This window comes from Homalodisca vitripennis, chromosome 8 (genome assembly GCF_021130785.1).
Source record: "Homalodisca vitripennis isolate AUS2020 chromosome 8, UT_GWSS_2.1, whole genome shotgun sequence".
Classification (NCBI taxonomy): Eukaryota; Metazoa; Arthropoda; class Insecta; order Hemiptera; family Cicadellidae; genus Homalodisca; species Homalodisca vitripennis.
Window position 1 is genome coordinate 128,151,955 of NC_060214.1, and position 23,057 is coordinate 128,175,011.

The 23,057-nt window shown below is 35.5% G+C and overlaps 1 protein-coding gene across 2 annotated transcripts in view; it reads right to left on the reverse strand.

Moving 5' to 3' along the window:
* Nucleotides 1–23,057, reverse strand: part of LOC124368384 (kinase D-interacting substrate of 220 kDa B) — a 149,931-nt gene that overhangs the window by 8,386 nt on the left and 118,488 nt on the right. Inside the window, exons 29-31 of one of the 2 annotated variants that reach the window (XM_046825672.1) lie at nucleotides 16,516–16,566; nucleotides 2,909–3,105; nucleotides 1,579–1,698 (exon numbers count right to left, since the gene is read on the reverse strand). In XM_046825672.1, the coding sequence (XP_046681628.1) occupies nucleotides 1,579–1,698; nucleotides 2,909–3,105; nucleotides 16,516–16,566 (368 nt within the window). The remainder of the gene's footprint in view (nucleotides 1–1,578; nucleotides 1,699–2,908; nucleotides 3,106–16,515; nucleotides 16,567–23,057) is intronic. The other variant, XM_046825673.1, reaches the window with a different exon arrangement.

The following is a 23,057-nucleotide window of genomic DNA, read 5'->3' on the forward strand; positions in this document are numbered from 1 at the left end:
GTACTCAGAAGGTAAGGCCTGTTCCACTAGATTCCTGTCAACTCTACTTTGTTACCGCAAGTTTTGCAGAGTACTCAGAAGGTAAGGCCTGTTCCAATAGATTCCTGTCAACTCTACTTTGTTACCGCAAGTTTGCAGAGTACTCAGAAGGTAAGGCCTGTTCCACTAGATTCCAGTCAACCCTACTTTGTTACCGCAAGTTTGCAGAGTAATCAGAAGGTAAGGCCTGTTCCACTAGATTCCGGTAAACCCTACTTTTTTACCGCAAGTTTGCAGAGTACTCAAAAGGTAAGGCCTGTTCCACTAGATTCCGGTCAACCCTACTTTGTTACCGCAAGTTTGCAGAGTACTCAGAAGGTAAGGCCTGTTCCACTAGATTCCGGTCAACCCTACTTTGTTACCGCAAGTTTGCAGAGTACTCAGAAGGTAAGGCCTGTTCCACTAGATTCCTGTCAACTCTACTTTGTTACCGCAAGTTTGCAGAGTACTCAGAAGGTAAGGCCTGTTCCACTAGATTCCTGTCAACTCTACTTTGTTACCGCAAGTTTTCAGAGTACTCAGAAGGTAAGGCCTGTTCCAATAGATCCTGTCAACTCTACTTTGTTACCGCAAGTTTGCAGAGTACTCAGAAGGTAAGGCCTGTTCCACTAGATTCCTGTCAACTCTACTTTGTTACCGCAAGTTTTCAGAGTACTCAGAAGGTAAGGCCTGTTCCAATAGATCCTGTCAACTCTACTTTGTTACCGCAAGTTTGCAGAGTACTCAAAAGGTAAGGCCTGTTCCACTAGATTCCTGTCAACTCTACTTTGTTACCGCAAGTTTGCAGAGTAATCAGAAGGTAAGGCCTGTTCCACTAGATTCCGGTAAACCCTACTTTTTTACCGCAAGTTTGCAGAGTACTCAAAAGGTAAGGCCTGTTCCACTAGATCCTGTCAACTCTACTTTGTTGGTAACTGTATTACCCAGTTCAGTATGAGTCTAGCATTGCCACGGAATGGTGAAATCAAAGCATCTGCTATCATTGAACATCTCACCAGATATCAATTGAATGGCATATTTAATATTCTGTGTGCAGACAGGGGGTGACAGGCCAGTTTATAAAGATCTTTTACAACAGAACCAACTCACTGCTTCAGTCACCATACGGGGTAACCAGACCACCTTGGACCCTGATTGTAGTGGTACAAGCGGAGATAGAAACTGCGTTTCAACTGAACCACCCTATTTGTGTCCAGAGAATTTAATAAAATTAATTTGAACCATCCATAAAATCTGTAACAGGTATTTTTTTTTTGGAGTTGAAGGGTTGCTTTTAAAAAATTTGTATATGTAAAGGTGGAGATGTGGAACTTTATTTTAAAGATTTATTGTCACAGATCATTTCAAAAAGTTTTTAATTTATCTTGCTGTAAATGTACAGAGTGTTGAAAAATCGAATTAACAACTTTAACTTATTCATACTTTATTGAACAACTTATGAAGTATACATCATTACCTCTACCTCTCCTAATTAATGCAAAACCCTGCTGTATTAAAAACTTTGAATTATATAGATATTAAGCCTTGAGACAAATTTACCTGTGGGTGACTATCCTCCCCAGAAGACATCAGCGAAGGATGCAGCAGAGACTCCTCCTCCCCAGGCACTGCCACCAGCAGAGAGACTGGCCTGGAGTTGGGCTGAGACCTTACTGGAGTCTGCAGGCACAATCCAAGACACAGATATAAGTTACTTTCAGTCCCTCAACAATAGAACACATCAACATATTGGAATATGTTTAATCCTTTCCAGACAAACACAGGCACTGCACAGCTGGTGTACTACGTCTTGTTTCACTGACATATGAGATTAGTTCGGTGGGTTCTACTGGTTCTGCATTATGCTGCTACCCCTCGGGAATAGTTATTTGAAACAAATATTGCAGCCACTTTTTTGCAGTACATTTACTGGTTTGTTGACAAGCAACAAAAGTTCTAGCTGAAATTTTTTGTTGAAGTAAACAAATCAGTTGAGCCACTGTGAATCAGGTACTTTGTACTTTTATTGTTGTTTTTTTCATAATAAAAGTTTTTTGTAGGTCTTAATCTATTGTAAATATGAGGATAGAGTGCAATTAAATGATGTAACCAGGTTTATGCCTCACTTTCATGTAAAAATACGTAACTGTTATTATTCTTCATTGAATTTGCTAGGTTGTACTCCTGAAAAAATGTGTTAATTATTCATTTGGCACTATTTATTTGTCTGATGGCTGCAAATGCAAGTGGATTACAAATTAATGACATTAGTGATATACTAAATGACAGTAACATTCAGTGATGAGACCGATTTGCCTCCTACACCTGATCTAGGCCTAGATAGCTCTAACAGTAGTGATTTTTATACATTTTATTTGTTATTGTTTATTGGAGTATAAATAATATTACCAAAAGAAAGACATCAATTAAAAGACACATATTTAATACAAAAATATGATTTGATGCACTAAGAGCTTTAAAAAATACATTAAACTTGAGATTTAGGTTTAAAACAACAGCAAAATATCTGTTTGAAGCATTAAATTAAAAAGTAAAAAAGTAATGATGTAACGAAAAGCATTGTTTTATACTTTGTTTAACTCTACATCTAAAGCTTAACCCTAAAACAAATCATACATTACCCTAATTTTTAAAATAAAAAATGTTAGTTTGATAAATAAAACACTGCATTTTAACTGAACATTTAAATAGAACCAGATAGAGATATTAGCACTTTTCAATGAGTCCTGAGAGGGTTAATGGAATTAATTTAATTCAATTAAAATTAAAACTTAATAAATAATAAGTGTTAATGAATTATCTTTTAGAGCATGTTTTACATTTCGTGAGACAATTGCTTGTGAATGACTTATTATTGAGTAGCATGTACCTTGGAGTCTCTGCGTTTCCTGTGCAGTACCGGAGTGTTTGCTAGAGAACTGGCAGCACTGCCCCCAGGGGTGGGGGCGGGGGTCCAGTAGGGGGGCTGGAGAGGAGATGTGTGCTGGAAGATCAACACGTTGGTCTCATTGGGGTCACTGTAACTGCCCTGGCTCAGAGTCCGAGCCCTCATCGGTCTCCCCTCACCTACAACCATCATCACGTTATTACTACAACTGGCAGCACTGCCCACAGGGGTAGAGGCTGGAGAGGAGATGTGTGCTGGAACATCATCACTCTAGTCTCTCTTCCCCATGAACCAACCTCACATTATTACTATAACTGGCATCACTGACCACAGGTGGGGGTTGGAGAGGAGATGTGTGCTGGAACATCAACACTCTAGTCTCTCTTCTCCATGAACCAACCTCACATTATTACTATAACTGGCATCACTGACCTCAGGGGTGGGGGTTGGAGAGGAGATGTGTGCTGGAACATCAACACTCTAGTCTCTCTTCCCCATGAACCAACCTCACATTATTACTATAACTGGCATCACTGACCACAGGGGTGGGGGTTGGAGAGGAGATGTGTGCTGGAACATCAACACTCTAGTCTCTCTTCCCCATGAACCAACCTCACATTATTACTATAACTGGCATCACTGACCACAGGTGGGGGCTGGAGAGGAGATGTGTGCTGGAACATCAACACTCTAGTCTCTCTTCTCCATGAACCAACCTCACATTATTACTATAACTGGCATCACTGACCACAGGTGGGGGCTGGAGAGGAGATGTGTGCTGGAACATCAACACTCTAGTCTCTCTTCTCCATGAACCAACCTCACATTATTACTATAACTGGCATCACTGACCACAGGTGGGGGCTGGAGAGGAGATGTGTGCTGGAACATCAACACTCTAGTCTCTCTTCCCCATGAACCAACCTCACATTATTACTATAACTGGCATCACTGACCACAGGGGTGGGGGCTGGAGAGGAGATGTGTGCTGGAACATCAACACTCTAGTCTCTCTTCTCCATGAACCAACCTCACATTATTACTATAACTGGCAGCACTGACCACAGGGGTGGGGTTGGAGAGGAGATGTGTGCTGGAACATCAACACTCTAGTCTCTCTTCTCCATGAACCAACCTCACATTATTACTATAACTGGCATCACTGACCACAGGGGTGGGGGTTGGAGAGGAGATGTGTGCTGGAACATCAACACTCTAGTCTCTCTTCCCCATGAACCAACCTCACATTATTACTATAACTGGCATCACTGACCACAGGGGTGGGGGTTGGAGAGGAGATGTGTGCTGGAACATCAACACTCTAGTCTCTCTTCTCCATGAACCAACCTCACATTATTACTATAACTGGCATCACTGACCACAGGGGAGGGGGTTGGAGAGGAGATGTGTGCTGGAACATCAACACTCTAGTCTCTCTTCTCCATGAACCAACCTCACATTATTACTATAACTGGCATCACTGACCACAGGGGTGGGGGTTGGAGAGGAGATGTGTGCTGGAACATCAACACTCTAGTCTCTCTTCCCTATGAACCAACCTCACATTATTACTATAACTGGCAGCACTGACCACAGGTGGGGGTTGGAGAGGAGATGTGTGCTGGAACATCAACACTCTAGTCTCTCTTCCCCATGAACCAACCTCACATTATTACTATAACTGGCAGCACTGCCCACAGGTTGGGGGCTGGAGAGGAGATGTGTGCTGGAACATCAACACTCTAGTCTCTCTTCTCCATGAACCAACCTCACATTATTACTATAACTGGCATCACTGACCACAGGTGGGGGCTGGAGAGGAGATGTGTGCTGGAACATCAACACTCTAGTCTCTCTTCTCCATGAACCAACCTCACATTATTACTATAACTGGCATCACTGACCACAGGTGGGGGCTGGAGAGGAGATGTGTGCTGGAACATCAACACTCTAGTCTCTCTTCTCCATGAACCAACCTCACATTATTACTATAACTGGCATCACTGACCACAGGTGGGGCTGGAGAGGAGATGTGTGCTGGAACATCAACACTCTAGTCTCTCTTCTCCATGAACCAACCTCACATTATTACTATAACTGGCAGCACTGACCACAGGTGGGAGGCTGGAGAGGAGATGTGTGCTGGAACATCAACACTCTAGTCTCTCTTCTCCATGAACCAACCTCACATTATTACTATAACTGGCATCACTGACCACAGGGGTGGGGCTGGAGAGGAGATGTGTGCTGGAACATCAACACTCTAGTCTCTCTTCTCCATGAACCAACCTCACATTATTACTATAACTGGCAGCACTGACCACAGGGGTGGGGGTTGGAGAGGAGATGTGTGCTGGAACATCAACACTCTAGTCTCTCTTCTCCATGAACCAACCTCACATTATTACTATAACTGGCATCACTGACCACAGGGGTGGGGGTTGGAGAGGAGATGTGTGCTGGAACATCAACACTCTAGTCTCTCTTCCCCATGAACCAACCTCACATTATTACTATAACTGGCATCACTGACCACAGGGGTGGGGGTTGGAGAGGAGATGTGTGCTGGAACATCAACACTCTAGTCTCTCTTCTCCATGAACCAACCTCACATTATTACTATAACTGGCAGCACTGCCCACAGGGGTGGGGGCTGGAGAGGAGATGTGTGCTGGAACATCAACACTCTAGTCTCTCTTCTCCATGAACCAACCTCACATTATTACTATAACTGGCAGCACTGACCACAGGTGGGGGCTGGAGAGGAGATGTGTGCTGGAACATCAACACTCTAGTCTCTCTTCTCCATGAACCAACCTCACATTATTACTATAACTGGCAGCACTGACCACAGGTGGGGGCTGGAGAGGAGATGTGTGCTGGAACATCAACACTCTAGTCTCTCTTCTCCATGAACCAACCTCACATTATTACTATAACTGGCATCACTGACCACAGGTGGGGGCTGGAGAGGAGATGTGTGCTGGAACATCAACACTCTAGTCTCTCTTCCCCATGAACCAACCTCACATTATTACTATAACTGGCATCACTGACCACAGGTGGGGGCTGGAGAGGAGATGTGTGCTGGAACATCAACACTCTAGTCTCTCTTCCCCATGAACCAACCTCACATTATTACTATAACTGGCATCACTGACCACAGGTGGAAGTTGGAGAGGAGATGTGTGCTGGAACATCAACACTCTAGTCTCTCTTCCCCATGAACCAACCTCACATTATTACTATAACTGGCATCACTGACCACAGTTGGAGGCTGGAGAGGAGATGTGTGCTGGAACATCAACACTCTAGTCTCTCTTCTCCATGAACCAACCTCACATTATTACTATAACTGGCATCACTGACCACAGGTGGAGGCTGGAGAGGAGATGTGTGCTGGAACATCAACACTCTAGTCTCTCTTCTCCATGAACCAACCTCACATTATTACTATAACTGGCATCACTGACCACAGGTGGAGGCTGGAGAGGAGATGTGTGCTGGAACATCAACACTCTAGTCTCTCTTCCCCATGAACCAACCTCACATTATTACTATAACTGGCATCACTGACCACAGGTGGAAGTTGGAGAGGAGATGTGTGCTGGAACATCAACACTCTAGTCTCTCTTCCCCATGAACCAACCTCACATTATTACTATAACTGGCATCACTGACCACAGGTGGGGGCTGGAGAGGAGATGTGTGCTGGAACATCAACACTCTAGTCTCTCTTCCCCATGAACCAACCTCACATTATTACTATAACTGGCATCACTGACCACAGGTGGAGGCTGAAGAGGAGATGTGTGCTGGAACATCAACACTCTAGTCTCTCTTCTCCATGAACCAACCTCACATTATTACTATAACTGGCATCACTGACCACAGGTGGAAGTTGGAGAGGAGATGTGTGCTGGAACATCAACACTCTAGTCTCTCTTCCCCATGAACCAACTTCACATTATTCCTATAACTGGCATCACTGACCACAGGTGGAAGTTGGAGAGGAGATGTGTGCTGGAACATCAACACTCTAGTCTCTCTTCTCCATGAACCAACCTCACATTATTACTATAACTGGCATCACTGACCACAGGTGGAAGTTGGAGAGGAGATGTGTGCTGGAACATCAACACTCTAGTCTCTCTTCCCCATGAACCAACCTCACATTATTACTATAACTGGCAGCACTGACCACAGGTGGGGGCTGGAGAGGAGATGTGTGCTGGAACATCAACACTCTAGTCTCTCTTCTCCATGAACCAACCTCACATTATTACACATGTAATCTTATTAGAGGAACCCATTTAACTTTAATGTGTATTATAATAAAGGCTTCATATATAGTATAAATCTTAAATAATTTACACAATAATAATTTACATAAATCTTATAAGATAAGAGTCCTTCCGGTTCAATCCAAAGAAGTACGTAGTTTTTCTGAAGATTGATTTAATTTATTTTAGAAATATAAAATTTACAATTACTATAAATGCACAAAACCCATTTTTCTCAAGACCCATAAATGTCAGGGTGGTAAATTTTTATTTGGTTCCACATTGGAATGTAAACGTATATCAACCTGGCCAATGAACTTAGCCTAGATATTTATAATATCAATTCTTGTTGTCTAAGTTCAAATACAGTCGTAATCGGCTTTCAATTCTAAGTTCCACTATGAAAAACTATACAAATTTAGTATCTTGTTAAAGATATTTTGATGGTTAAATAAGTCATAAGATTAGAACAAAACATTTTACTAAACTTTGCGACAAAAATAACAGTAAAGGAATTATTTAAGGTTTATTAATATTTTTATGGTTCAAAACCCTACATCAGTTTAACATGACTGCCTCTTACTTAATGTTTATTTACTATTAATGAAAAGACAATATGACACTTTAGCACTTATGAAAAGTGAAAAGTACTCTGTGTATTGTAATGATGGATCAATAATCACAAAAATTAAAAACGTGAACACCACTGAGAGCATACCAACTAAACTATCCTATTTTTATAAACACCCCATATATAAAGATAAGATAATTTTAACGCTGAAAACATGTTATTCTACAAAAAGAAATTTACAAACAACTATGTGTGTGACTTGTTATTTTGCTTTATATGTAGGCCTTCATAATGCTCATAACAATAGCACCTCTTTAATATTTTTAATATTTAAGCCATGAATGATAATGCTATTGATAAATAGTAAAACAACTTAACGAGCTAACCTGAGACAATGTTTTACAGGTATTACACATTTGATAGTGTCATTTTTAACACACAGAAAGCAAGATTAAAGGATTAGTTATTGTGTTGTTATTGTTTGTCTCCCGTGTTAGTTTTAGAGTACCAATGAGACCAACAAAAGTGATGGTTTATCACAACTTATTAAAGACCTGCCACAGTCAGCAGGAAGTCGAATGTGATTGTGAAAATTCAGTTTTGTTGATGAGTTAGTTTTAGTTAGTTAGTAGTTTGGTTAGTTTTAGAGTACCAATGAGACCAACAAAAGTGATGGTTTATCACAACTTATTAAAGACCTGCCACAGTCAGCAGGAAGTCGAATGTGATTGTGAAAATTCAGTTTTGTTGATGAGTTAGTTTTAGTTAGTTAGTAGTTTGGTTAGTTTTAGAGTACCAATGAGACCAACAAAAGTGATGGTTTATCACAACTTATTAAAGACCTGCCACAGTCAGCAGGAAGTCGAATGTGATTGTGAAAAATTCAGTACCAATGAGACCAACTTATTAAAGACCTGCCACAGTCAGCAGGAAGTCGAATGCGATTGTAAAAATTCAGTTTTGTTGATGAGTTTCAAATACTCAGTGATAGAAAAATAACACGACAAAGAGGGAATCTCCCTAACAAAAGGTTGGCTGTCAAAGGTCCTGTGTGAACAAAGCATTATCCCTCTACAGCTTTACCTTTGATTGAGACTACTTTGTTTTTGAACATTGATTTCTACGATATTGCACCCCATCTTTTATAAAACAATGTTTGAGACACAACGGCACGGGAGAATGTTGTCATTAACAGTTTAAAGGCACTTCCGAGTCAGACCCCATTCAACATCACTGATGACAAGATAACAACAAAGACAACTAATTTTGATATTCAAACTACACAATAAATAGCTTTGTCTTTAGTTGAAATTAAGATTCAAGTAGTAAACTCTGTTTATAAAAAATACACTTGCTCTAGTGTAAAAAGTACTAAAGTATATTTTTGTAAATTCAAAAATAATGGTACGGTAAGTGAAAATAAGAGAATAATTACACTATTGCAATTTTGTACGAAACTTCAACAATAATACAGTGCAATCCCGTTAAGTCAGACTCCTTTATGTCAGATCTCCAGATAACCCCGACCAATTCAGGGAAATTTTAAATTAGCTTTTTGTCGTCTACCCAGACTGCCAAGCTTGGGACGGATGCTTGTTCATCAGCAGACTGTTTGTACAATTCAATAATTATATGTATTGATACTTGTTGCGATAAAAAGGCCGAGAGTTAATGGTTTACTTCGAGCAACAAGAAGAGACATCGGCCGAGCTTCTCATGTTGTAAAGGATGCGACATACAAAGCTGACGCAAACCAAACCAACAAAATTCTTTCAGAAAAATTAAACTGTATGTACTGTATTATACTTTATCTTGATGTGAACTTTAAGTGTCTTTCCGAATAAACAAATAGTGTATTGTTTTATTGTTTGTACATGTTGTTCTTTATTTTTTAAATAATCTCCGGTTAACCTAGATTTTCATTATATCGGAACGCCCATGGTTCCAGCTAGTACCTTAACGAGGTTGCACTGTACTTTGAACCTAAGTGCAGTCCATCCTTCACCAGATCATACAGTACTCAGAGGGTCAGGAGTTTTTTATCACCAATAAAAATATTTTTTTTAAATTTCCTTTAACAGGCTGAATACTAAAATCTATTGATAAAATTAAAAAATTTAGTTTGTATTGAAAACAACCTTTGAGGGTTGACTTTGTGGACACTTTTGTGTAACTCCATACTATTTGATTCGAGTTATCAGAAAATGTCCAAAATATTCTGCATTGAAAACTCTGTAGCTCTGAAAAATGCTGCCACTTCCTAATCAAAGACGTGTCATAGTATATAAATAACTATCTTATAATATGATGTGCTGTGAGAGTGACTGTGATACTCACTTAGTGTTAGTTCTACTGTGACATAAATGTCTATCAAAGCTATTACATTTAAAATATATATTTGTTTTATGCATATACAAAAAAATTTGGCTGAGATGATTCTATTCAATAAAAATGTTTGGCTCAATCGTATTTCTATTCTGTTTTGTTTAAAAACTAATAAAATTAGTTTTGCTTAGATTTAAAAATAAATTATTGCTTGAAAAATATTCTTGAATGTTTGAGAGGTAAAATAAACCCCTAAATAAAATAATGATTTGTACAACTTCTACACAACAAACACTATTTCTCAAAACGAAAGTTAATGTGCCTCCAAAAAGAATTCCTAACTCCATTTCTCATTTCCCAACCCAACAACTGACCAGCATTATGTTGTTACCTTAAATTACAGGCAATTTCTTTCCTTACAATAACAAGTGTATTCCTTGCCCCAAATTTTAGGTTGGAAATTACATTTCAACTTACTGTAATTGTTTACCTAGACGAGGAACAAAGCTAAATACAACATAAACATTTTTTAACTATTAAAAAAACATCATTGTATTATACTCTGTCGTATATATGAGAATAATCTAAGACTTTCACAGTCATACTTAGTATATTTTTCCACATATATTACATGCTATTATTAAGCGTTATCTTTGTATATTAAAGTCATTAATTTATTCAGGTAATTATCTATGATTTTCCAACATTGATGTTAACTTGAAAATATCAAAAGTCAACAATAATACTTCTTGATGAATTCATAACCACTGTAATCAAATTAAAAAATGTTATTCTTGAGATATGTATAAACTTCAGCTTAAGAGAACTATGGCCTAAAAGCCATGTTTTAATTATGACGTTCTGATATAACACCAATGTAAAATAACATACAGCAATGTTACTTTTTTCCTCTCATTATTTATAAAATTTATTATATAAACTTATGATTTTCAAATCTCTTTCCTTAACCATTGCTTATGTGCTATCACATTGGACCAGGTAATTAATGAATAGTTAATAGAGTAATAAAACAACAAGATTACATTTAGATGAACCTTTAAGGATCAAGTGTATTGTGCTATTAGATTATCATGAGTATTGGAGGTATCTAGCAATCTCCCTCACATAAACATGTAATAATCAAGAAAATTATTAATCAATAATCAATAACTAGCTGATTATTACATTCAACAGCTGACGTTATGAAGAAATAAATATACAGTCATTATCAAATGTCTCTTAAATGAATCCATTAAAATGAGGAAAAAACTGTATGCACTAAATACGACCAGACAAGAAGATATTAGAATGGAAAGGGATAGAATATCAGAATATCTCCAGACTGTAAAGCCAACAAATGTGCAGGCTTGAGTTCGTTCTCTTACTAGACTTTCCCTGTCTGCATTGGAAGTTTATAAACAATGAAAACAATATTTTTTGACACTGGCAATTAACTAACATACAAAACTTAACTCCTAATGGTTTTGTTGTGTTATGTCACAAGCTGAGGAGGACAGTTTAATATTGAATGAGTTAAAATCCCATCAATCCATTATAAAAACCATGTATTGTATTACTTTAAACTCACATGTAGTGCATTGTTATTCATAAGTTACAGAGTATAGATATACTCTGTAACTAATTGAAAGGGAATATTACACAGATGTGTAATATTCCCTTTCAATTGATGGACACGAGAACAGTTGTATCTTATTTTCATGCCTCCATAGTTAATCCAAAAATGTGTCGAGTGTATGTACTGGTGCCTAAATTATGAATACATATTTGCAAAGTTTCATTTTTATATTGGTAGTTCAATCGTTCTCTATTCATTAGAAACATGTACACCAGCTATAAATGAATAGTGTAAATTATAAAAATCTTACTCTACATATACACAGGTCAAAATATAATTTATAACATAACTTTAAATTTTTTTCCACTTTTTATTTTTATTTTTGTCCACACACTGACAAATACCATAAAATGAATCAAACAAAGTTTTTAGTTAAGGACATTTAGAAATATAACAGATGAATACACTCTGGGACCTAAGATACAATTTACTTCTTAAGCTTGGTTTTAAAAATGCCTTTGTTACTTTTAAAGAAAACCAAACATACAAAAGTCAAGTAGTGGAGGTGGGGGGAAAGAGGAGGAATTGTTGAAACACTCTGAATTTGGATCTTTTTAGTATTATTATATAATTTGTTTAATTCCCCACAAAGTACATAAAACTATACATTTGAGATAAATATTCTACTGTACATTCTGTAAGAAAACGTGAACCTGACTTATCTCACACTGTGTTCATTACTTTTCTGAATTATCTAAAATTAAAGATAACTTTTATATCCAAAGAAATGATTTATGGTTACTCAATTTATTCAAGAATTATTATTTTGGTAGTCCTGGATGTAGGTAAGAGATAATGTGACACAAAGAATGACACTGAGAACGGTGAATAGAGCAGTTCTCACACAAAAGATATATTGTAGAACTGACGTGTGTGTGTGTGTGTGTGGTAAATTGTTGACTGTCTGGCTGGTATCTAACTGCCCATTAGAGTCCCTAATGGGTATGTTGGTTGTGGTTGTTGTGTAAGTTGTCAGTCACTCACAGACCAGGAAACTTCACACTAGTCGCAAGTATCAACAACTGTATTTTATATAATTATGTTATATACGTGATATATGTGCTGTGGTTATAAACGTTTTTGTATTTTTAGTGCTGTTTTATAGTTTGTTTAAATTTTAATGTAGGAAATAGATGATTTGAGAGGAAATAGGATTTTTAACAATAGGGAATTGTTACTTTCTGTAATGTCCTAAATGTGATATTAACAGCCTTTTTATTACCTCTGTTTGATGTTTTATCAGTATGATAAATAATTAATACTGTTAATAACTGAATTTAATCAGAAATAATTTCTATTGCCATATTAATAACAATTAAATATTTGATTTGATAACCGTACTTATAATGAAACTAAAACATTCACATTTTGTATGCTATAGATTATAAACAATATTCTTTTACACAACAGTAACAGAAACTGTGCTAAACTATGGAAATGTCCATTTTAAATGTATATTATTGTTAAGTAACTAGCAGATACCTTTGTATATTATTAAACCACTTTGCTGATGTTGAAAAAACTCCAAACGATTTAAAATTTTAATATTTTTGTATGATATCAGAGAATTAAGTGCCTCGCTCAAATGCAGTAGTACTATAGAAGTAGTGTTGTCAATTTTAGGTTGATCTCTATTTCACCAATTATATCACAACACTTGATGTACACCAGTCTCTTATGAAACTGTGTATTCATAAATGTTCACAAGGTGAGATAGTGATAATTTTCATAATTTTCAGAAAATTCTATATCAAGCAAATTGGGCCGTAGTTGCTTGCAGTTATGTTTTTGCCTGCTTTAACAATGAACTAGGAACTCTACCTCCCCAAATAATAAATTGGTGAGGGGTAGTCAAGCCAGTTTTCCATTCTATATTTTGTTGTACCATTGGACATTTCTTAAAATTGTAGTGAATTTATTTCAAAGTACATAAATATTATCTACACAGTCAAGGTCTTGGACGTATCACAAAAAGCACCAGTCATTAGTTGTAATCTACCTAACACTGATAACAAAATGGAGTACAAGGGACTTGCAATGCTGATTGTGCTTAATTTAGGAGCTCATATTAATCTTGATATTTTAAAATAAATTTTAGAACAGGTTATAATGAAATAATTACAATATTCCAACATTTTTCAACATTTGTTTTACATGCAACACTGTAAACTATGATATTTGAGTCTTCCTCACAGAACCCATTATTATTTTGACAATTAACTAAGTTATCATATAGACATCTGTTTGATTTCAGGTTTATCTAAAATTAATATCAATTAAAACCAATTTAATATATATTATATATATATATATATATATATATATATATATATATATAATTTATATATATAATTATATATATATATATAATTTATATATATAATTATATATATATATATATATATAATATAATTTATATTAATATATAATATAAATTATAATATATAATATTTATATTATAATATATATTTAAAATATATATTATATATATTAAATTGGTTTTAATTGATATTAATTTTAGATAAACCTGAAATCAAACAGATGTCTATATGAGTATAATTTTGTGTTTCTACCATATAATTGTATATCATGTGAGACAGAGTGAATCTAACATAGCACAAATATCCTTAGGTTCTTGAGTATCCTTGGATCCAGAGGTCAAAGCCAATGTGCACTGTATAAGCACACAGCTTGGTTTTTCTAGAAACCAATAGAGAAACTTCCCCTACGAAAACATCAATTGTTAGCTGTACTAATAATATTAAGGTGGAGGTCGATACGAGAGAATATAAAAAGAGTTACAGCTATTAAATGATAACGTTTTCTCAGGTAATAATAATAACTTTTTTTATTAACACACACAACACCAACTGCCAAATAAATGTAAATAAATGTTAAGTTATCACCAGCTAATTCTACATAGTTGTCTGTCATATAACCATCGCTTATGTGTTTCATGGTTGGTTTTACATATATCAATGAAAGAAATATATAATCTGACAGAACATTATTGTTTAATATTTCTTAACCTTTCAATACCTCCCATTTTGACTACTGTTTTATGTAATAATTTAAAATTTTGTCTTAGGCTGTAGAAAGCTGTATTTTCAAATCTTTGCACACAAAAACTAGGAGGGACGAGGGATAGAGACGATTTAACCCCCCCCCCCCCCCATGGTAGTACATCACTATAAACTCTCCTTACCACAAATGAACTAAACACTATCTCACAGCAGAAACTTCAATGCCAATTCAAATTATTAATGACTAAAAATAGTGAAAACACACAGTATGTGTTTCCTAGTGCAATGTGGATACAGTAGTGGTCACATGCAGTACAAATACCAGTGTTTTTACTAATTAAATTAAGACTATTGGATACAGGGAATATTTTACATATATCTGTCCACACCTGAGCAACTTGAACCACCATATAATTCTAATATTGTTCACTGTAAACCAATTTAAAATACTTCTATAATATTTTAATACAAATATTTTTAATATTTTATACAATTTTTAATATTTTTAATATTTTATAAACATGTTTTTACATATTTTACACACAAATATTTTTATATAAATATTTTTTAGTATTTTTAGACACATATTTTTATACAAATACTTTTCAATATTTTGATACGCATATTTTAATACAAATATTGTTTAATATTTTATACACATCATTTTAAATACTTTTATACAAATATTTATTAATATTTTTATACAAATATTTTTTAATATTTTCTATTGAAATACATTGTTTTTGTATAATACCAATAAAATCAATCAGACATACAAAACATTATTTGAATTTCCCTACTGTAAGTGCAGAAGGCAAACAAGTGGTTTTAATTAGGTTTTGTTTCATCCACACTCTTATCTTTGTTAGAAGTTCAAAATTAATTAATCTCTATTAATTAATGGAAATGGATTGCATATACAACTGTCATTTGGGAATTTTAGAAATGTGAACTATATACGAGTAGTGTTACATTTACATTTATCCTTAATAATCGTCTAGGTAACAAAAAAAGGCTTTTTTTAAATTTCAAGAATACTAGATATAGACAGTTATACAAGAAACATACAGTACAATATAAATATTGCATCTCCATCTTCACCTACAAACCTGAGGTCACTCCTGGTAGCCTAACAAGAACTGATTGTTGTGAAATTACCTCAACTTCTGTCCCATAATAAAATCGCTAAACAAAAGCTACAAATCACACAATTATACAAGATAGGTCATTTTAAAGTTTAAGGCTTACATGAACAAAAATATATTTTGAATTTTCACAAAACATACTGTTTTATTTATTTTTTTAAACATTTGAGTTGTTCTTGTAATAATAAGCTTTTATTAATGTAGCAATAAATGTGTTAGACAAATTATATACTATTTGACCACACACAAGCCATATCTTTGACACCAGATGCATCACAAAACTACAATGAAAAATGCGGGCGTAAAAGAGTTTAAGGTTCGGACTTGTTATTATGGAACAGATATCAAGGCCATCAGTAGAACATACCCTGGACCCTAAACATTACAAGAGTTAGGTTCTATCAGACAAATCAAACAAATTGTTGTTACACTTAACTTGTGATTGTGTACTACTAACAGTTTGAAATAATTACACTACAAAAATGAACTCAGTTAGCAACATGTGACACACCTGTATCGGTTACATATCAAACACAAAAACTGTGACTAGACACTTACAAACGGTTAGTACAGTCACTCACACTACACTCGTAGTCGTACACTCACCGCTAAAACTCATCTCCACATCTCCACCCGACTCCGCCTCGCCTACAACCTCTACATACAACATTAGTACATCTCCACCTCACAATATCATTGTTTTACAATGTAAATTACACTAACACACTTTGTTACCTGAATCGTTCTACAATACAATTGGTCCTTAACTACAACAATAACAGTAGAAGGAAATAGTTATCATTCATCTAACATGTCATACATTATCTGCTTATTTCTAACTTTACAGAATGACCTCAACTTTAATAGAATAAATCCTGACAGAGTCACTGACAATGTAACCTGGTTGCAAACAATACGGGTGTAAGGTCTCTTCACTACCTGTAATACACAATACACCTTACATTAAGAGTTATACGTCTGTACTGTGATAGAACTATGAAACATTCACTCTCTAATTGGAAAAATGCTTAAAAATACATATTTTGAACTGTAAGAATCAATTATATCCTTGTATATTTTACTACGCATGCTGAATAGTTCAATCTACACTACTCTAAACAAAACTATAAGTCCCAATCACACAGGCCTTGAGAATACATCTTTGTAAGTAGACTATCCATACATTTTGTCCTGTAACATGTTTCCTTATACTCTCTAGGCTATAAAACAAAAGGATTATAAATCAACCAAGTATCTATTTGTAAACTATAAACTATATTATTTTGTAATATTTGTATTTTATAAACTAGCCAGAGTTGTTACAGTCGAGATCCAAATTATAATAATTATACCACAGTACAGTAGGGCAAGAACGTAGCCAGGAAAAAATTTTGGGGGTGGGGGTCACTGATATTTTCCCGTAGTGGAAGAAAGTAAGGCAATTGCAGTCAACCGCTCATCCCCCATGTTTCTTAAAACGTTCTTGGCCCGTTTCAATGTTGAGACCGATCTTTCAGCAGTACATTTCAGTAATACTCAATTATTTTAATAATAATAATAATAATCATTTGCTAAAAAAGTAATTCAACAAAATTGAAAATTTGGAGGGGTCCGCTCCTCTTGGACCCCCTCGCTGGCTACGTTCTTGCAGCAGGCATAAACAAGGGGGTTTCAAGAATCAAAGGAATACTCTGGAATTGTTGGAACTGATTCGCTGGAATCATTTATTTATTTAAATTTTAATACGAACATATTTATGCTTTTATAAGCACAATTTAAATAACAAAGAGGTTTTATAATTGTATTTTTTAAATTTCTCTTTTTTGTTACAGAGTACGCACATCTCAGTACATTTGACAATGCTCTTACTGTGTACCGAGATAGAATTGCATGACGAGGCATGCAGGACCAAGATAAGTAACAATCTTCATCTTTTTAGAGAAAACATTTAACAACTTTTTACTTTTAAATTATTACAGATAAAAATCTCACAAGGTAATAACAAATATCTCAAAACGTTTAACTGAAAGTTCAATACTTTATGTTGGTTAGTATTCATGTTTTTTTTTTTAGTTAAATAATTACATGGTTGCATTGGAGCACTGTAAACTGTATAGAGAAAGAAGAGATTTTTAAAGTGCTACGTTGGGGCCTTAAGAGTTTTCCAAGTAGTTGACTACGGTAGATTTGTCTGACTGTGATGCTGTGCTTTGGGAAGATGTTGGACTGTGGCTCTTTACGTCAAGCAACTTATGTCAGAGGCAAACTCAGGTACTATGAGCCTCCTCCTCCTGCCATCTCATTTCTGTACACTCCCTGATGGCCTTGTACACATCCGAGTTCTAGACGATTAAATGATATATGACCATGCAAGGTTTGAAAGAATTTGGGTGCACAAAAACTCGCTTAACTGCATAGCACCTCTCTCTATTCTCGCTAGACACAAGTGAGAACTGTATAAACCTGAAAGATTGTGCTAATGTTTCACATTCTCATTTGCGATGGAATTAGTCTCAACAGGAAGCTATACATCCTGAATTCCGTAGTGTTATAGAGCCACCAGTGCACGACACTACCTTAGTTGGGGCTGGATTCAACTCTTTATATTGCACCCAAAGTTTCCTAGTAGACCGAGTAAGAGTATCAGCAGATATGCCTTATTACCCCTAATATAGTAGTGATGGAGTTCTCTTCAATAATTGGAGAATGTCCTACACCAACTGGCATTCCCCCAGCAACTGATAACTGTGCCTCTATTGCAAATTACTAGGTTGAGTATATGTCCAATCAGGGCCACACTCAGTCTTGGCGGGCCCCAGAGATGTTCAGCCGGGCCCCGTAATGTCCCACCACTGCACAGTCTGCCGGGAGGCCCAACACAGGCCCTGGTACAATTGCCCGAAAAGACCGGTCTGAGTACGGACCTGCCTCCACTGCTACAGAAGTGTTATTAAGGGCCCGTGGAACTAATGTTCACAAGTCTTGGTAGACTGTTATTATATGTTATACTGTGAGCCACTAGATAAAGGTGCCATATGCAATGTGGAGACTAATGATTGTTGATGAGTGACCTCAAACCACATCAGAGTCCACTACAGTTTCAAAGGATTGTGAGAGACTATTGCTCTGTTGAGTACACTGTCCAAGTGTGTATTTCATGTTAGCTTTTGATCAATAGTAACCTTATACTTTATTTCTTTGGACGTGCATAGTCAAACCTGAGATGAGACAAACTGCCCATTTCTTTTTGATGAGTACTACTATAGCAATTTTCACAGATCTAATACCTTTCCTCTGACACAGCCATAAATTATCTGCAAATTGTGATTGGAAATGTCTGCTGCTGATTCAGGAAATCTCCTTGGAATTTTCATTTTATCACCCTTCTTATATCCATCTATACAACAGATATTTCACTCCATTTTTCCCTAAATGAATTTTTATGAAGTGTTGTTAAAAAAACTGAGGAAAAAATAATACTTTTAAAGAAGCAGACAGAATAGTGAACTGTTTCAGGACCTCGTTGGAAGAAGCCTGAGATGATGCCATCCTCAACACATTCTCTGCGGCTCTATAGCGAGTGACCTTCAGTACTCTCAATCTGATTTTGTGGCATAAGGCATCTGCCCGCAGTCAAAGCTTTACTCTGTTCACTGCCCATTTGACCTTATAGATAGTGCCCAAGCCCTGACCTTTCCCCCTACCCTCCATAAACCATATTAATATTTCATTTGTCACAAAATCCACAAACTTCTTCCGAATGAGCCAATAAGTCTAGTTCTACTAGGTATATTTTTATGTCTTAACAGTCACTATCTTTAATTGTAATTGAAATTTGAGATTGCACTCCAAAGAGACTAGTGCAACCTGACTCAACATTTTCAAACAGCAACCACGACTTTTTCATAATACATTGTGGAGAAATGTTTGACAAAACTGAAAAACTTAACTTTGGAGAAAACAGGAGCTGTATATCTTTATTGGTTTTTAGACATATTCAAGACAAAAAATTAGGATGAATGCTTCATATTTCTATTTTAAGATTTAGGAGAAGGGTAATTTATATAGAATATATTTAGTAAATAAATCAACAGCAGAATATTTTCAAATACAAGTAACAACTATTCTACAAATAACTTTTATACAACACATTACTATTAACTCATACAGTTTGGAACTAGTAGGATCATATATTTGAGAATACAGTGAAATCGTTGGGTGGATTGTGATATTTATACTAACTATTGTATTTATATTTATAATATGTATTTGTAACTTATCACCAAGATTTTTTAATAAAAACTTCCATGTTCGTGTTTTTTATTTAAGGATACCCAACCCCCAATTTCCTATTTACCTAAGTGTCAACCATTTTAAGAACACAGTTTTATGAATCAACTGGAAGCAAGCCTCTAATGGCGGTGTGCCTACCCACACACTTTAGATATTCACTGTCTTAATTTATTATCAATAAGTAAAAGTAACACTGTTAAATGCCATCGCATTGTTTAAACACACATAGACTGCTAATTTTCATCAACTTCAACGGGTTTATAAAAAATAAGTAACAAAAATTATATTCATAAATAGAAATATACTCTCCGGCATAGTTATACGAAAGGTAAATTTATTTGGAAGACGTATTAATAGTTTTGAAGGTTTAAGCGTACACCGTAGTAACTATAGTGGCTGACATGTTATATCATCTACAACATTTTGAAGTTCTGTGATCTCAAAACCTTACAGCATATTTAAATAGTTAGAGAGTATAGAAATTAATACTAACATTTTTTAGCTTCTGCTACATTTTTTTTTCTTTAAAAGGGACCATAGCCTATTCAAAAATGTTGTAAATTCCTATAATTTATAATAGTTAAATTTATTTTTTGAACAAGAAATAACTAAAAACGGTCTATTATAAATAAGTACAAGCCCCACTACACTTAAACCTTTAATTGGATGGATATAGCTTACAGACCTGCACCAGACATGAGTAAGGTACTATTTCCATACAGACATGGATTGTAATACTTTATTTACGAGGAGGTACACACAAAAAACCGGAATAGTATTGCCATGGGCGCAGCTTGTGTAGCATACATTTCTGCTGCTAGGCGTGTATAGCACAACTCACAGCAAGTTCAGTGACGCCTGTATTGGCAATCTGGTTTGTTCCGTTCATCTGCAGTGATTGTTCTTGCTAGTGCTACGCGATGTTCTTGTTTCGTTTTTTATGATGGCAACTTTAAGTGAATGGCGTGCAGCTGTGAAATTTTGAAAGAAACAGGATTTTTCCAGACATTTCCCATCATTCAGTGAAACAAAATATTTTTTAAATTTTGTTTTCTACTCAATAAAAAAGCTTCTGAAATTGTTTTAACGTTGAAAACAGCTTACTAAGATGGCGCTATGGAAAAAACTCAAGTGTACGAGTGGTTTGCTCGATTTAAAAATGGCAACATGTCGATTGATGACAAACCTCATTCTGGACATCCATCAACTGCTCAAATCGATGAAAATATTGAAAAAACTTGATAGCTTGTGCTCAAAAACCATTGACAGACAATTAATCAACTGACAGAGATTTATTTTGTTCTCTTAGGACATGAAGCTTAGAAAATTGAACCTAGTCCTATAAGGACCTTTGTGCTGCTTCCGGAGTGACAGGATACTTTGGATGGCTAAGGTTGGGAGTAGATCCTGTTGAGATTCATGAGGAAATGTTTAGGGCACTACTCTCAAGTCATGTCCCCTAGGAAGAACGAGAAACCAGCTCTAAACCAGCCTCTCCAGTCAAAGCAGGCAGATAGTAGCACAAGCTTACATCTAAGCTGGCAAGAACCTTTCACTCTTTGGGAACAAACCCCACCAACTCCAACAGTCATCTCCCACAGTAGCCTAGACCTATTGAATTACCCTTCCACCCCAGAATCTCAACATTCCTTGTTAGTGATGTGCCACTCCTGGACATCCATAAGGTTGCCCACATTTAAGTGACATGTCGGTTTTTGCTGTACCCACTGTGGGTTCAACTGGAAGGTATAAACCAGCCAGAAATTAAACCTCCTGGGGAACTTTCAGAGATTAGTGGGTTATCTTGAAGCTCCGTTCAATGAATTTTAACGAAAGATTTGGGAATGAAAAGGGTTACTGCCAAGTTTGTTCGGGTTATGACTGACAATCAAAAGGAAAATGAGTTGAAACATATAATATTTTAAAACAACAGCATAAAACTAATCTGGATTTTCCATCAAAGATCATGTATTATTTTAACATTAAACAGTTTCAGTAACATTTTTACAGAGTATAAAACAAATTTTCACAGCAAAAACAACAGCATTAGCACTGCAGATGAATGGAATTAGCCAGATTGACAATACAGGCGTCACTGAACAGGCTGTGAGTTGTGCTATACACGCCTAGCAGCAGAAATGTATGCTACACAAGCTGCACTCACATCAATGCTACTCCGGTTTTTTGGGTACTCCCTCATACTGCGTCACTTTCATTGCTGCAATCTTATTGTAGGCATGTACTACTCAAATCTTTATATTACTGTCTTTTTTAATCTTTATGAGATATCAAAAAATATATTAAAAAGACATATTGCGAATTGAGAATGCAAACCTTTTCAGTTTTACCCAATGGTACACAATAACTGAAAAATAATATTATACTTTGATATTTTAAGATATGAAAATAAGTAACCGTCACAGCTCTTTTTTTATTGAAATTTGTAAAAAAGCTTTATATCTTTAGTCTTTTTTATAACAGAGTTACGAATGTGAGCATCTCAATGTTGAACATTTTTGCTGAATGTGACTGGCTAACATTTACAAACTCATCCAATCGGTGCAAGTTTGGTACCAATTATAAACTAAGCTATTTATAGTAGTGTGGTTGTTGAGGAACTCATTTTATTCTTTGAACGAATTCTTTACATGTCAAAGTATATATTTTTAATTTTGTACAGTAGGGTATTTTTAACCTATACAATAAATTGTAATGTCAAATATTTTTAACTAGCCCTATTTGTTTATTTAAAAATTTTATTTGTTATCTTGTTATCTATATAAAACTTTTATAAAACTTGTTAATTTCTCTAAATTTTTTAATGAAACTTGTTATTTTTTATTGTTATTTAATTT